Source organism: Aspergillus pseudotamarii (genome assembly GCF_009193445.1).
Source record: "Aspergillus pseudotamarii strain CBS 117625 unplaced genomic scaffold BDV38scaffold_40, whole genome shotgun sequence".
Lineage (NCBI taxonomy): Eukaryota > Fungi > Ascomycota > Eurotiomycetes > Eurotiales > Aspergillaceae > Aspergillus > Aspergillus pseudotamarii.
Genome location: NW_022475054.1, coordinates 164,281 through 180,375, shown reverse-complemented (window position 1 = coordinate 180,375; position 16,095 = coordinate 164,281). Strand labels below are relative to the sequence as shown.

The window sequence follows — 16,095 nt, the reverse complement described above, 5'->3', positions numbered from 1 at the left end:
ACCTGCGTAGCGTGGGTATGGCCACATATCCACCGTCGAGGCGGCTCGGCTCATCACTAACCTTATAGATGGTTCTGCCTTGCCGTTCTTGAGCAGAAAAGATTGGAGTTTCGCTCGGCCCGTCTAGCGCTTGGGGGTTAATAACCCTATTAGGATGTGTGGCGATCTTCACTTGGGTGTCTCTGGGAAGAAGGAGTTATAGTCCGTTTGGCAGGTAGGGTGGGAAGTGTTTCTCGTTGATGGTATGCATGCCGTGGAATCCTCTCTGTCCATGGCGTAGCCAAACAAAGAAGAAAAAAGATAAGTACAATACCCTCATTACCTCTCCTACTCACCTTCCACAAGGAAGGAAAATCACAAGCAAATCACTTACAGTGTAGAAACAGCCCCAATCACCCATTCCAAGCCACTATGCAAATCACCCGAAAAGAACCCTAGACAACCAATAACCAGGTCATGATATACAGCGAACACATATAAGCGCACGATCACTAGCCGTATAAAAAGCAATCTCGAATCCGAGTTCACTCATTTCTTACCTATACACGTTTATCTATCTATCTACCTATCTACAGATACATACCTCTGTTTTCACAAACCTCAACATACATACCTCCATACATCACCAACAAACAGCACCTCCAAAACGCACCCCAGAAAAAAAAAAAAAAAAAAAAAGAACAAGAACCAAAAAAGAAAGACTCACAAAAGAAAAAGACATGAACACCCTAACTCCCTCAACCCTCTACATACTCCTCCAAGCCCGCTCCACACCATCCACATTCCACTGGTCCCTGTACACAACCAACACCCACGGCCCCCTAACCCAGGGCACGAAACACGATCTCACAGACGAAAAAGCACCACGCCGAGTCTGGTCCTACAATAGGGCCCCCGCCAATCTGCTCGAGTCCCAATCACAGCCGGTCATCGCAGCCGTCAAGGTGGACGTTATTGACGATGTGGAGATGTTGCGCGGGGCGCTGGAGGAGTGTCTGGGGAATGTGCCGAGGACGGCGTATTCGTCGCTGTTTCGGGAGGAGATGAGTTGTCGGGTTTGGGTGAAGGAGGCGCTGTGGGGGCTGGATCAGGGCGGGTTTATTGATCTTGGGGATCGGGGGAATGTATCGGGGATTCAGGGCGTGGAGGAGGAGGTGGTTAGGGCTGGGTTGGTGGCGATGTGGAGGGGGGTTTTTGGGGTTTATGAATTGGGTAAAGAGGGTTTTGGGGTAAGAGTGGCTGCGTAGTAGTTGGGTGATTAGTTGTTTATGGGCTTATTTGTTATTGTATTGTATGGTTTGGGGGTCTGAGTTTGGGTGCTTGGAGTTTGGGATTTTTTGTGGTCTTGATATGTCTCTTTACTTGTAGCACTTCGTATGGAGTACATTCTGCAGATTGAGATCCCGAAGGATGCTACGTCTACCATCACCAGTTTAAGAAACGGAGACAACTACAGGTTCACACCTGTAATCCCTCCTAGAGGAACTTTTTTTGTGTTTTGAATTCTCACTTTCCTATTTTTTGACATTCAAATCAAATTACATCGGGGCCATTTTAAACCTAAATGCGAGGACCGAAGGATTTCGTCTCGTGTCATTTCCCGCAATCCATATCACGTCACTTTCCAGGAAGAGGCATCGTAAGGGTTTCTTCAAGATTCTTTTCGTTTTCGACCTTTCAATGGACCGGCGTCGATGTGTGCCGGTAGAATACCCCCCCCGCTATGAGACTGACTGTATTTATTTGCCGCCAAGGCTGGGGAAGTTCTTCTCGTCCACGGTGACAGGAGCGCTGCGCTCAGTGCGCTCGCCGCGGGGACCATTACCACGGCCACCACGGGCACCACGGCCGCCACGGCCGCCACGGCCACGGGGACCGCTGCTGCCACGGGGAGCCTCGACAAAGCGCATGTCGACCTCAAGGATGTTCTTCTCCTTGCGAGCCTTCTCACGCTTGGCCTTGTCAGAGGAACCCTTGATGTAGTCGTCGTCCTCTTCACGCTTGAATTCCTTGGCGTTGGCCCACTTGGAATCAGCCTTGGAACCCTCGTTGGCGGCACGGACGGCCTTGGCGCTGAAGTCACCGGCAGCGGCCTTCTCAACAAGGTAGTCGTTATACGACTTGGCCTTGTCAGCAGGCTCGGCCTCCTCGGCGGGAGTCTGGGGCTCGTTCTCGTCGGCCTGGGCGATCTTCTCACCGGCGCGCTCATCGTCCAATTCCTTCTCGCCGCTCTGGCCACCCCAGCCCTGGTTCACCTTCTTTCCAGTGTCACTGCAGTGGAACATATGTCAGTTTCGAACAATCCCAGCAAACCCACATCGCCTGTAATACTCCAAGCAGAGGGAGGGGGGAGCCTTACGTCTGACCGGTGCGGGACTGGCGGTCGTTACGGGGACGTCCGCCACGGCGGGCGCCACCTTCCCTCTCATCGGTGGGCTTCTCGCGGTTCTGGTTGCGGCCAGCGTTGCGGTCACGGAAAGCTATACGGAGCCGAGATTAGCCGGAAGACCCGGGTAACGCCAAAACAAAGTAGAAGAGACTATGACATACCGGCCTCATTGCCAGAGAAGTTACCACGGCGAGAGCTCTGGCCGGCACGGGGCTGGCTGGGAGCCTCCTTGGGGGCATCACGCTTGCCTACACGGGGTGCGGGCTTGTCGATAGCTTTCGTGGGAGGAGCGGGGGGTTTGCTGGGGTCTAACTCGGGATCATTGCCTGCAACAGCGAATCGCGCAAGCGCGTTAGATGATGTAATAACTTGACAGCGGAAGGATTTGACAATCGCAGCATGAAAGATCAAAGAAAATCCATAGGGCGCAACTCAGGAAGGGTATGAATTACCAAGAAGCTCGTAAAGGTTCTACATATGAGACATTCGTCAGCATTGCCTTTCACTTTTCTTCAACTTTTTTTTTTTCTTTTTTCGTATTTTTCCCGCCCCTCTCTTCACCAAGTAAATTCTTCATTAGAGCACTCTTCATCCCCACCAATTGACTTTCCCATCGATTTGACTTCGAAACCCAAAAGGCCGAGGATAACAGTAGCTCCTAAACACCATTCCCGCAATATAGAAAGCTCTCTCGCACGTACCTTGGACCGGACGTCCGTCATGACGCCTGGTTTTATGAGGGGCCTTCCGGGGAAGGCTCTCCGTTATCGCAGCAATTCGGTACGAAAAAAGGGCGGGAGAAGGCGACGAGCAAGGCAGAAACCTAGACGACGTAGGTATCCGGCCTCTCCTAAATGGATGGGATGGGGAGTTTAAGGGAAGGGGGGTTGATCGGGTGGATGATGACTTGAGGAGTTGGAGACAAACGTTTGTGGTTGCTCTGCCCCAATCCGGTAAGGTGTGCTTGCTCGCTAAGCGAATTTAGGTATGCGTGTTGTGATTGGTCGACAGCTAGGGCTTTAGCCCGGCAATGGCGTCACGCGGGGCTTGCAGATGGCATCATGAGCGATCAACGTCAACTGGCAATCTTTCTTCCAACTAGGTCTACGTCACTTTCTTCCGCCTATGATGATCCATGATGTCGTTGAACAGTACAGTAAGTACGCAGTAATGGTAGGTATGGTAGGTAGCAGTACAAGGTGGTATTTCTCCCTTCCAATCATATCCCCCTTGTCTCAACGTCTTTAGTAGTAAAACCCTAATACATCCATCCATCCATCCATCCATCTATCTTCAACCCATAATAGTATAAATCATTAACAACGAAGTAATTTTTTTCCTTTCTTTTTCTTGAAACCGCAATACACCAAAGACAAAGACAGAAAACAAAAATAATGCAACGTACAACAGAAAGAAAATAAACATAAAAAATAGAAAAGTAAAAATAAACAAGCCACGCCACCTCATAACCCAGCATAACAATATATGTCCAGAGAATCAAGACTGCTCGGCAGTCCTCTTCGGAAGCTTCACACGTATGCGCATCATGTACACCAACAAACTATCTTTTTGAAACCTCACAAGCATCTCTTTTTCAATCAACAACCAACACAAGCAAATGGTATCAACCGCAGAACGCCGGGCAATGCTTGAAAATCACTTTTGTCTTCCGATGCCATGCCGAGGGATGCCAGAACGAAGCCGGATGCGAATCAGAGTAAAATCAGTTCTTATCCTTGTTTCCTATGGGTATATTTCCTCGACCGGTCGCAGACGACTAGAAGAATAAAGGGGAAGTAGGGGAAAAAAAAAATTAACACGGGATAGCCGAAGTAGTGGACCGAGAGTAGAGACGGAAAGTGGTGTTTAGTGACGGGTATTATTTTGTTCGTAGCTGAAGGGGGTCTGGAAGTGCATGCTCGCACTCAACCCAAAGGGATCTGCATCGAGCATGGGCTCATAGTTTCCCAGGAGCTGGTTCGTATTGTTATATGCTCCATTGGATCCTTCTCCCGAATGTGGATTGAATTGCGGAAGACTATGGTGGCCCATGGAGTGAGAGCCAGGAACCGATGCGGCAGCGTTAAAGCCAGACACGTACGGCGAGGCGCCCACAGATGATTCATGCTCCTCATCGATTAGGTCGGCCTGAGCGTCATACTCTTGTTCTAGAAGTTATGGTTAGTCACCAACTCTCTACCCAACCATCGTCGGAACGGGAAGGCCTACCAAGCTGATCATAGTGCTTTTGGAATGGCGACGGGTAATATGCCGAAGCAACACGGGGTCCTCTGGGGCCAGCACCGCCCGGCAGAGCAGACTTTGGGTCGGTGGTTTCGGACTGGGCGACGCTCATGGGAGGCGATGTTTGGCTGAGATTCCTCGAGTGCGACAGGCGCGAGTGTTGTGCCGCCTGCTGAGGGTCGACTCCAGCTGGGGACATGGCTCCTTGGAAAGCAAACCCGGGCGACTTGGCATGGGAGGGCGACGAGACGTGAGACGGAGGCGTGGCCTGAAACTGGGGAGAGGGGATGCCGTACGCTCCGTCACGAGGCTGCGGCATTCCAAAAGGCTCTCCCTTCGGCGCGATTCCAGTGGGATGCCTCTGGGCAGAATTTCGGTTCAACGCTGCGCGCTCCAAGGATGAGGGGGGTTTCCCCGCCATGGGGTTGGGCTTCGGGCCCGGAGCGCCAGCCTTCAAGCGTAGTTCTGCTTGGACATCAATCCCTATGTATGGTCAATCCATATTCTGTTTTACTCCCTCTGTTTGGGTGATGTGTTTCACAAAGGGCAAGACAGGATGACTAACCTTTCTCAAGTAAGATGCGTTCCAACAGGGAATTCTTATATCGCAGCATCAAACACTCATCAGCGGCGGTGCGATGGTTCTGTTGCAAGGTCTGCAGGGACTCTTCATTGCGCTTGATAGTGGACTCGAGCTGACGGATGTACTCGGTGCGCCGTTCGCGGAAGGCAGCCTGGGCCTGACGGTTGCGTTGCTTCCGTTCCTCAGAGGTCGCATAGATCTAGGACGAGGGTTAACTTAAAAGAAGCTTAAACAATTAAGCCGGGCGATCATGACGATAAGGGCAATAGATCAAGATCATGATAAGCCAGTATAGGTAAGGGGCATAATAAAAATAAATAATAAACAAACAAACAAAAGAAAAGGTACAGGGGTGGGCAAAGATAAGAGAAGCGATCAATCGAATCAGAAACATAATGAGCGATGATAATGATAACCGTAATGCGGGGCCCCGGATTGCCATCACACACACCACATGGCGGGTAGAATAAAAAATAAAAAAATAGAGTAATATAAAGGGGGGAAAGGGAATAGGTCTTACGTACAGGTTTTCTTCCACCCTTTCGTTTCTGCGTCTGGGCTACATCTTGCGTCAAGATCTCGCCTTCAGCCTCGGGGGTTGACACCGCTGAACTGATGGATCCCTCCAGTACAGCAGGTTCAGTTTTAGGGACAACCGTATCCATGGCGGCGTCATTTGGATTGGGATTGGAGGTCTCAACCATGGAGACCATTGGATTCTATTTGAGGGGAAATATGCCTGTCCCCTTGACCTTCAAGAAAATAAAAGATATAAAAAAAAAGTGGTGTCCCTTTTTGCGTGTATTGAGATACACACGGGGCCTTGGGAAATAGAGTAGTTGAAAATGTTTAACAAAAAATTTCGTAACTGATATCAATCCCAAGTGCCGACCCCGATGATGGCGGACCTCTTTTTTTTTTTTGTTTTTTAAATCCTTTTTTTTTTCTGCCCTTGTTCACCCCAAAACCCTCAAGGTTGATAGTAGCCGCCGGAAAAATAAAATCCAAAATAAAAAAAAAATATATTCAAGATTTTTTCCGGCGGGGTGATTGATAACTTCAAGCGCAAGAAACGCGCGGCTAGGGAGTTAGTAGGGACGTGCGAATAAGGCCAGAAGTTAGCAAGAGGGCCAGCGGAAGGAGTGACATAAAGGAAATTGACGATGGATAAAGAGATAACCAGAAGGTAGACAAGTAAGAAGGAGGAAGGGGGCTGAGGGTGGGAAGATGTGAGGTAAAATTATTTACTAAAAAAATTGGGCAAAAGAACAGGATGTTAATAAGAAGGGGGAAAAAATTAAAAAAAGGAAAAAAAAAAATTAAAAAAAAAAGAAAGAAAGAAAGAAAGAAAAAGGAAAAGGCGGCCTCGGGAGGGTCCAGAGTGAGAGAAGAGGAGGAACTCCAACCAAGAAAAAAAAAAAAAAAAAAAAAAAAGAGGGTCAGACGGTTTGAGCGTAGAAACTTCTCTTTTGGGGTTAAAGCCAGGCAAAGGAACAAAAATAAGAGGCCAACAAAAAATCCACTTTATTTACTGGACATCGATGGAGGGGGAAAGACAACTAGTTTACAATCTAACATAAAGAATAAAAGAAATAAAATAATACGATTTGTCCCATCAGTGTCTGACATTCTTTTCCTTTCTTTTTCCATTTCTTCTTTTTAATATAATTGACTTTGATCGCCTCCCTCACCGGGGAACATAGTTAGAGACCAATCCTTCCTCCCAAATGTCATGGGGTACAGGTACATCAATCAATCGAGATCCTCCGTCGACTTACGATCTACCTACTCCGAGTAGATACAGGAGTTGACTCTGCCCACCATGATCTCATCGTCGGGGGGTAAGTAAGTAGTTTCACTCGAATGTAGAGGTTGCCTATTCAGTATTCCCTGCTTCTACCTTCCCTTGTTCTTTCATTTTTGCCCCCTTCTTGTCCCCTCTCTTTCCTATTTGTCTCGACTCTCGGCAACGGCACCAAAGCGCTCCACTCCCAAGAGGTCGGACACTGCCGAAGATCCGCCCTCCGTCCAGCAACGAGACTCGTCAGTGCCTCCGTCACTCGAGTTTCCTCATCTAGGCAACGGGTGGAGAGCCAGGGCAAAAGTGACAGTGCATGGCTTCCTCCTTGGAACGTGCTTTGACCACTGGATTCTCAAAGGCTGGGCAAGAAAAAAAAAGAAAAATCACAAATGAGGGGAGACTAAAGGTATGCCGGAGGAATGATGATGTTCATCCCCCCATCCCATCCCATGCTTAGCCCTTCTTGATGCCTCGTTCCCATCTGGGTTCCCATTCGAACTAATGCCGATCCGAAACTCTGGGAAATCAGACTGGCCCTGGAGAAAAAGAGGGGCGCTTAGATTTGGAGACATGCATCCGAAGTCATGCGATGAATCAGAATTTGCAGTCCCCGGAGGGTCCCTGTTCGACAGCAGCCAGGAGATGAGTAGACGGAGTTACGTCGTATTCTGTGATTCACAAGTATTCGGGGGCGTCGTCGAATCCAGTCACGTTTTACCCGCGGAGAATGGTTCCTTGTCACCTGACCCCCCGGTCAAGGTTTTCCACCGGCGTAGTACTTCTCATGTAATTACTCCCTCACTATTGACCTTGGCTGTTGGAGATGCACCATCATCCCATACAAATTATAATAACTTCTCATGCCTCCCCGGTGTTCGTTCGGTCTTGGCAAATTCTTTCCCCATCCCCAGGAACTCAGGAGTACTCTGGAAACTTGGTTCGGTTTGAGATTTCTCTTCTCCCCCAAAAGTACAGGACAATGTACATACCATCTCACTTTATCCTCCTTCCTTTTCTTGTTCCTGTCCAGTCTGGAAGAGGTAAAACACCGGGATCAGCCGACGCAGTACCAACAGGCCGACTCCACTGTGATCGCTGACAGTCCAGTCAGTCATACGATGTACATTCCCCATAGAAACAACAATAGCCGAAACTTAAATCCTACTATTTCCCACCATGGTTGGGCTATTGGCGGCGTTTCGAGAACGTTGCCGTCAGGAGAGGTTCGTCAACTATTCTGTCTTGGCGGAATAGTCTGGATTCTCTTCACGAAACATCTCATGTGGATTGACTTCATGTGAATTTCATTTCAATGATAGCTGGATTGACATCCTCAAACGTAGGAGACCCTTATCCGGAGTACTGGAGGTACCTTTGGGGGGAAAAGAGTAGTAGATCCGGGATTGCCAGTCAAGGATGACTCCTATCCTAGGAGTTAAGAGTAGATGTCGGAATGAAAATTTTATTTTTTTTTTAAAAAAAAAAATAAAATAAAATAAGAAAAACAGTACTAGGCCGACTCTAACGTAAACCGGCCCAATTAACCAAAACATCGCTGAAGAACAATCATATCATTATAATAAAGACATCCTCGATATATGTACAATCTATCCATGCCTCTGATGAAGCCTACCGTACCTTCTTCAGCTTATTCCGCTTCCGCCCTAACACGTCGCGACCCTCCTCGATCTCTCCAGTGGCTTCTCGTTTAGCCTCTCCAACTTCCTTGAGCACGCCGCCGCGCACCACCCGTCCTTCAATACTGACACCTTCCTCGCTCCATTCTTCCATCTGTCGCTCCACTCGCTCCTCGATCGCTAACACCAGTTGCACGTCTCGTTGTCCAACTAGGGTAACCGCTTCACCGTGGCGTCCCGCACGGGCAGTACGACCAACACGGTGGACATAGTCGTCCGGATTGCGCGGTACATCAAAGTTGATCACCAGACTGACCGACGGGATATCCAGACCACGAGACGCGACGTCGGTCGCTACCAGGATCCGGGCAGCCGAAGCACGGAAACGCGCCAGGTTAGAGTTACGTTCAGACTGGGGTAGAAGACTATGTAGTGAGGTGACTCGATGGGAAAGACGGCGGAGCATCCGCTCTAGGAGATCGGCAGTCTTAGTATGGTTGCAAAAGACAATTGCTGGCTTAGTGGAGTTCCCTTCCGTAGACAAGAGCACGTGTAAGAAGGCCTCGCGGTGCGTCATGGGGACCTTGAGGTAGGTTTGTTTGAGGGTTGGAGGGATTGTGCCTTTATTCTCGGTCGAGATCTCAGTAACAAAGACCGGCGGTTTGTTTTCAGCGCGAGGCATAGACTTGAGTGCGCGCACTTCGGGGGTCAATGTTGCAGTGAACAGGAGCGTTTGGCGTTCGCTGGACGGTGGAAGAGCAGATAGACAGGTTTCTACGTCAGGAAGCATGCTTCCTGGGCCGGGAGCCAGAAGTCGATCGGCTTCATCAAGAACGACCATGCGAACGCGCTTTAGTCCACGCACCGTATCTTCACCAGATGTATTGATGTGGTCTGCGAGTCGACCGGGAGTCGCAATCACAACATGGGGTCGCTGTGAGAGGGCGAGTGCTTGGGATCGCATATCTGTTCCTCCCGTGATCAAAAGTGGCTTCATGCTCTGAGGTGCCGAAATCGCCTTGATTTGTTCGTAGATTTGTAACGCAAGTTCTCTAAGAAAAAATGATTAGTATCGTAGCCTATAAGAAAATATTTTAGTAACTGGCGATGTACCTAGTGGGAGTCAACACGACCGCGAAAATACCAAACGGATCTTGTGCCCATTTCTGCAAGATAGGAACCGCAAAGGCAATTGTCTTTCCTGAACCTGTCCGGCTACCTCCAATGCAATCTCTTCCCTTCAGAATCTCTGGTATACAAGCTTTTTGAATGGCCGTGGGCTTTCTAACCGCCATAGTCGTCAAAGAGCCCACCAGCCACGGCGAAACATTGAGTGCCTTGAACGAAGACTCCTCATCCTGCAGTCCAATTTCAAGGGCATCGCGAATCAAGACAGGGTTGTCATTCTCCGTGGTTGTGGTAGGCTTGTCATCCTTTGCATCTTTCTTCTTGATACGAGAGAGGGTGGGGAGCGGCACCGGAGCAACATAGGAGTCCACTGAAGACTCCGATAGACGTCTTCTTTTGGGCGCGCGGTTTTGCAACTCCGTTTGCTCAACGTCTGAAGAGTCAGAGAGCTCGTGAGAGCCGTCTGACACAGGCTCTGGGGAGCGAGAGGGCGCCATTGCTATCTGTTCCAATCTGTTGGCTTTTCTGGATGCTTCATGAAATTCTTCTAAATTTTGCGGCAGAAAAAGTTGACCGCGCAAAGGCGGTGTTCCCACTTAGATTGAACCAATCAAATTGTGTAGTCTTATCGATAAAATTTAAATCCCCGAAAGGGGAATTTGAGTAGTACGTAGTATGCAGTAACAGGATCTCCTTTTTCTTTCTTCAACTCGATGATATAATGTTCGTTAACTAGCAAGGGACCATGTATAAAAACTATTCCTACTTCTGAGTACGAACACATCACTATTGAGTCCAATAAGTCAGGTGGGCGGCATGGATAGGTCCAATCACAATAGTCCACACAAGCAGATACATCTCAATGCACGTTGTGCCGAAATAGGAGGTTCTTTTCTTTTTCGCGTATTTGGTTGGGAGGTGAGCTCCCTAGGAGTTCCAAATCGACCTTCTCGGTGGCACATCCATTATCAAAAGAATCAAGTGGCCCCAAAGGCCGCAGCTGTGGAACTGATTGAGGTGGGAGATTGTCAACATATAGACGAGTGAGCTTCAAAAGGAAAGGATGACTAGTGCAGTTGCTCTGATGGTGAAGCGGCCTGACTGATACAACACCAAACACGAGCCTAGGAAAGTCATATCGAAATCCACTCCTTCGCATATGTTTCTAGGTGCAGCGTACTGTCTGCCAAAAAGCAAAGCAGCTGTATGCCTTAGCAATGTCCTGTTGGTGATCAACATTGACCTTAGTGAGGGTGATTCGGTTCGGGCGTGACAACTGCGCCGCCAGCTGCTCGTAGCCTGTAGGCAGGGACGATGATGTTGTATGGTCCACACCAGTCTTGGTAGGCTATGGTAATTGTTTAGCTACTGTACTAGTAGTCTTAAGTATAGCAGGTCAAGGCCTTCGAAGGTAAGGCGGGGTGGTGCAGACGACTGGATTCGTAGTCGGACATAAATGGGTTTGCCAGATAGGATTTCAAAATACAGTCCTCAGTCAATGCATACACCAGTGATGATGGTTTTTTATTACTCACGGTTAAGAAGAATGATTTTATTATTTGTATGACTATTGAATACACCAGCGCCGAATTGTTCGAGAGTCTGACGGTGGTTCTCATAGCTCACCTTGAGCATTGTACGCGTGTAGACCATGAGGTAAAACTCTCGCATGAGAGGTTGACGAAGATATTTGCGCCATCGGTTGTACCGTTCGCTAGATAATCATTCGTAGCAACTGATCAGAGACTTCCGTCAGGACTGCCGCGTTGGCTCAGCCTATTCTCACCCAGGAATCTGGGGCCCATTCGCTTTCAGTAATCATTAACAAGGTCTGTGAAATGAACCGGTGGTGATCTCTAAGCTCGTCCCGGACTAAAAGAAACGGGCTCAATATATAGACTAGGCTCTTATGACAATTCTTAACCACCGCATAGCTCTAGTCTCTGCTCTTACAGCTTCGTCACTGATCAGAAGTCGAGTCACGGAATAGTCTGAAAGCTGTGGCTCAGAGCTGTAATAGCAATGTCCCAGATCCTACTTAAGTCAAATCCTAGGTTCTCGCACTTGCTCTGAAGCCGTTTGTTTAGGTTCGTCCTTGGACAAGTTGCAAAGTCCATCTTTGGGTATCTCCTCTAGGATCGTACTGTACCGTTGCTATTGAGTGTTGTTAAGAGTGTACATTACGCAATTTTTGATTCGTCCAAAGGCATCGTTTGTTTCGAGGATAGTTAGCTGCTATCCATGATATAGCAAATTTTAAAAGTAATAAGAACGTTGCGACTCTCGCAAAAAGTCATACGAAGCCCTTCGAGTCGGGCTTTGGAGGTTCGATGACTTCCTGTCACTCAAGATTCTACTAAGGGCTCTGGCCTGTTTTTCATTCGAACCACTTTCAGCTTGACTGATGTGGTGTTATTCTCCGTTCCTTTAGCTGGTGAGGCAAATGGGCAACTGCTCATTTGTTATTGCTTCCGCAGGATGATGAAGGCGGCCGTAAGGGTATCTTGCTCGCACAGAGATACCACAGAGGGTAGCCAAGCACCCATATAGTAGTCGGATATGAATTCATGATGAGAATTGCATGAATGTTCTGATAAGCTATATAGAAGAGAGATGAGAGAAGTCCGCCAGACTGAGGTTCTTACCACCGAATCTAAGGTAATGTCACCCGAAGATATGAGTGTAGAAGTCGTCGGCTGAAATGGGGATTCCTTGACGAAATGGCATTGATTTGCTTAACACAGCCGTTATAGTGAACGCTAAGCGGTGCTTTCAATCGGTCAGCACCGTACCGGTGGACTGAGATTTGCTATAGGTCGTGGCTCTGGATTCAGCCATAGCCGGAGCGGTATTCTAGATAGCTGTCTTAGTCTTTGTAGAAATCTACAAAGACGAACTGATGGCACCCCGCTATACTAACAGAGTGATGGCGTTGGAGGATATCCCCTGCGTTTTCTAGTCGACGCACTAGGAATCTGTAAGAGACTAGAGTCGAATAAGGTTCGCTGCTCTCGTTGCTCTCATTCCATTAACTTAATATATCGCGACGTAATGGAGTGAGACTGGTATCAATTTTGCGGACTGCATATATTTTGCTTGATACATCTTTCAACATCTGATGACTGGCCATAATCTTAAGACTCCACTGAGTCTCATGGATACATCCATAATGTCGTCATCGATGCTCGGCTTAAGAGGAGTATGAAATGCAAAAGGGGGAAGAGAGGGGTTTAAATAGTGGAAAGGACGGAGTTAATGTATAGGGTGTGGGGTAATAGGTACAGCCTATGGTGGAATAAAAGAAAGATAATCCTCTTTTCGGCATTGAATCGAGTTCTAAGGCACTTCACCACTCGTTTAATTTCACATATGATGCCAATTCTGACATGGCATATATTCATTTGGGTCTTGTGGGTCTTGTGGCTGTGTGCTTCAGGTAATGCCCATGCCAACTATTTTTGCCGATGCCATTGACTGCGGTCATCCTACCAAAGTGAAGTTTTCTAGACAGAGCTCCGTGCTCTGATGGGTCTATTCATATATGCTTCTTTTTTGAGACATACCTTGCCGATATCATTCAAATAGATACGAACATATGACTGCTTTTAAGAATACGAAGAAAATGTATTTCAGACGCTTACACAAGATAAGTATGAATTAGCGAACTACTATGAAGAGGCCTACGACCTCAGCAAACTACAGAATACAATTGTTAGTAACGCCCCTCACCCTACTATCAAACTAAGCCGTTTTCCACATTTTCCCTAGCTTGCACCTAACACGAGAAAATAGGTAAAGTACGATACCGTGTCCCCTTAAGCGGGTGGGGGGGGAGGAGGTTGCTCACTCGGGGGCTATAACAAAGGTTAGTAAGGCATTCACCTTGAAAGTAGAGGTCCGAGGGGGGCATACAGGAGGTGGTGGTCCTTCACCGGGAGGAGGGGGTGGTGGTGGTGGGCTGCCACCGGAGCCGTAGTACATAGGCGGCATACCCGGTGGAGGAGGAGGCACTCCCATGCTAGAGGAAGAAGCTCCCGGAGCGCCCATGCCCGGAACAGGAGGAGCATATCCCCCATAGGCGCCATAACCATACGCAGCCTGTCCACCCGGAGGGGGCGGAGGGGCTTGCTGCTGCTGCTGCTGTTGCCAGGGTGCAGCGCCAGGGGCTCCGTAGCCACCATGCGAGCCATACCCATAATCACCTCCACGGCTACTCTGAGCCCATGGGGGTGCGCTTCCCTGGTCACGCGATCCATAGTCGTCACGGGAGCGGTTGTCTCGGCCACTCTGCTGCCAAGGAGCCACATCACTGGGCGGTGGCCCACGCTGCCACGGCTTCGCATCACGGTCGTCGTAACCCTGATCGGGACCAGCTTCGATGCGGCGAGGGATGTGGCCATCTTCACCTGGAGCTCCTCCCGACAACTCTTGCATGAGTTGCTAAAAAGAAATCTGTGTCAGTATATATTCAATTGCTCAATTCGAGGGCAAGTTGGCACTTACCTCCATCTCACGGTCGACAGCGTCGCCTCCACCAATAGCTCTACGGCCACCAGCACCACCGTAACCACCATTGTTACGCCAGTCGGTGCCTCTCTGGCGGTCAGGACAATCACGAGCCATGTGACCAGCGTTGCCACAAACACGACAGATGATGTTGGCGGTAAAGTTGCGCTGTTCTGGACAGTCATACTTGCGATGTCCGATTTGGCCACCTAGAAAGAGTCAGAAAAACTGAACAAGCTGCAGTGCACAAGATGTACTCACAGTTTTGGCAAGCTTGGTTCTCGTCATCACGCAGGGTACCGTTAAGAGCGGCAAGTTCTCGAAGCTGGTTCCTCTTGAGCTCGTTCTGACCCTCAGGAATTGAAGCAGCCTGTTCATTGTGATTAGTAATTTGTTAACATAGAGATGAGGAGATGGTGAAGAGCGTACCGTCTCAATAACGTTATGCACGAGTTTCTTTGCCTTGTTAACCTTTTCTTCAGTGTCTGCCATGATCAAACAATGGAGGTCTTCTTCCTGGTTGCTAGCGTGAGCGGCGTCAGATCGTCCCTTTCCTTCCTTGACGGAGCCCTTGCCACGAATAGCAATCTTGGCACCGGATTCGGTTTCCATCTTCTTCAAGGTATTACCACGGGGTCCTATGAGTAAGCCAACTTTAAAAGGTAGCAGAAAGCTAAGTGTTAGTTCAAGCTGTTATTAGAAAGAAATGGGAGAGCAATGATAAAATGTTCAACATCACGTAGCAAGGGTTAGCAAGAAGCGAGCCGAAAAGGCACCGACGGGCGATGTCTTTCTTACGAGCCCGACTCGAGCAAAGAGTCTTGAAGTACACAACACAGGAATGGTTAGGAGTTAGAGGGTTAGTTATCATACTGAAGTTAATTTCTGGATAGTCATTCACTGGAACGTAGACCTTCTCCTGAGTCTTGGTAGGACGTCTGTAGTCAGAAGGCGGGTGGTAGTTAGGAATAGTCTTCATGGCCTTCTCAACGAGCTTGTGCCGCTCATCCTCAAGGCGCTTCCGGTAACGGTATTCTCTAGTGTTTACACGCCTGCCAAAGTTATCGTACTGCGGAGGAGGCGACGGAGACCTGCAATTCAAAGATGAGTTAGCTATGCCGAGATCATGGTCACACGAACCGAAGGGAGAGCGTACCTGTCACCATCCGCTGGGACGACATCGTTGATGCGAAGCTTTTGGCTAATTTCCTCAATACGGAGATGAAGCGTATAAGCTTCAAGCTGCTCATTGGTGAAGTTTGCCATGATCATCGTGGGCAAGCCCATGAGACCGGCAGCCTTATTCTCTTGCGCATCGCCCCAACGGTTGCGCTTCTTGCGCTTCTTGACCCCGTCAGCTGGAGGGTCAGCTAGAGCAAAGTCAGTTAGAATTTCCACACATCTGAATCGAGACAAGGTCAATGGCGAGAGCAACATACCTCGGACAGGACTTCTGCCACGCTTGTGCTCCCCGACAGAGGAAGGAGTTGCCGTACGGCTATCCTCATCTGCGGGATCATCACCACCAAACCGTCTCCGGCCCAGAGGGACGTTGTTGGAGCCTGTGACTCCTTGATTACGCCAGGCCATTTTTCCTGGACTTGCACTGCAAACGAAGTTAATCTATTGCCTTGCGATATGAGTAACAGGATTAGTGGCTATTAATGAAAATGACAATGAGAGTGAAAAAGTAAGGTGATATCAATGCGGACTGGCAGGCGAGGTGGCAAGCTTTTGTATCCACGTGAGGAGTGATGACTAAGCCTTAGGAGTTTCCGTGAAGGAAAGGAAGAATGATAAGAGAATA

General features: G+C 48.8%; 5 protein-coding genes across 5 annotated transcripts; 1 reads left to right on the top strand and 4 right to left on the bottom strand.

The window, feature by feature from the left end:
* Window positions 1–719: 719 nt before the first annotated feature.
* Window positions 720–1,247, top strand: BDV38DRAFT_284636 (uncharacterized protein; the record flags this gene model as incomplete). The annotated part of the gene is made up of 1 exon (XM_032060315.1): window positions 720–1,247. One exon carries the CDS (start codon window positions 720–722, stop codon window positions 1,245–1,247), a length of 528 nt encoding a protein of 175 aa, XP_031911821.1.
* Window positions 1,248–1,739: 492 nt separating this feature from the next.
* stm1 (putative telomere and ribosome associated protein Stm1) lies at window positions 1,740–3,111 on the bottom strand (the record flags this gene model as incomplete). The annotated part of the gene is made up of 5 exons (XM_032060314.1): window positions 1,740–2,271; window positions 2,360–2,480; window positions 2,551–2,715; window positions 2,842–2,860; window positions 3,091–3,111. 5 exons carry the CDS (start codon window positions 3,109–3,111, stop codon window positions 1,740–1,742), a joined length of 858 nt encoding a protein of 285 aa, XP_031911820.1.
* Window positions 3,112–3,775: 664 nt separating this feature from the next.
* BDV38DRAFT_294466 (uncharacterized protein) lies at window positions 3,776–6,832 on the bottom strand (the record flags this gene model as incomplete). Its single annotated transcript, XM_032062508.1, has 8 exons — window positions 3,776–4,557; window positions 4,619–5,116; window positions 5,199–5,415; window positions 5,741–5,935; window positions 6,034–6,038; window positions 6,291–6,429; window positions 6,740–6,775; window positions 6,821–6,832. 8 exons carry the CDS (start codon window positions 6,830–6,832, stop codon window positions 4,256–4,258), a joined length of 1,404 nt encoding a protein of 467 aa, XP_031911819.1. The 3' UTR covers window positions 3,776–4,255.
* A 1,630-nt stretch (window positions 6,833–8,462) lies between these two features.
* Window positions 8,463–10,297, bottom strand: dbp8 (ATP-dependent RNA helicase DBP8). Its single transcript, XM_032055045.1, has 2 exons — window positions 9,768–10,297; window positions 8,463–9,706 (listed from the first exon to the last, which is right to left on the bottom strand). Exons 1-2 carry the CDS (start codon window positions 10,277–10,279, stop codon window positions 8,647–8,649), a joined length of 1,572 nt encoding a protein of 523 aa, XP_031911818.1. The 5' UTR covers window positions 10,280–10,297; the 3' UTR covers window positions 8,463–8,646.
* Window positions 10,298–14,375: 4,078 nt separating this feature from the next.
* Window positions 14,376–16,042, bottom strand: bbp (putative zinc knuckle transcription factor/splicing factor MSL5/ZFM1). The gene is made up of 5 exons (XM_032051308.1): window positions 15,728–16,042; window positions 15,445–15,658; window positions 15,162–15,379; window positions 14,718–14,941; window positions 14,376–14,658 (listed from the first exon to the last, which is right to left on the bottom strand). Exons 1-5 carry the CDS (start codon window positions 15,876–15,878, stop codon window positions 14,470–14,472), a joined length of 996 nt encoding a protein of 331 aa, XP_031911817.1. The 5' UTR covers window positions 15,879–16,042; the 3' UTR covers window positions 14,376–14,469.
* Between the last annotated feature and the right edge of the window lie 53 nt (window positions 16,043–16,095).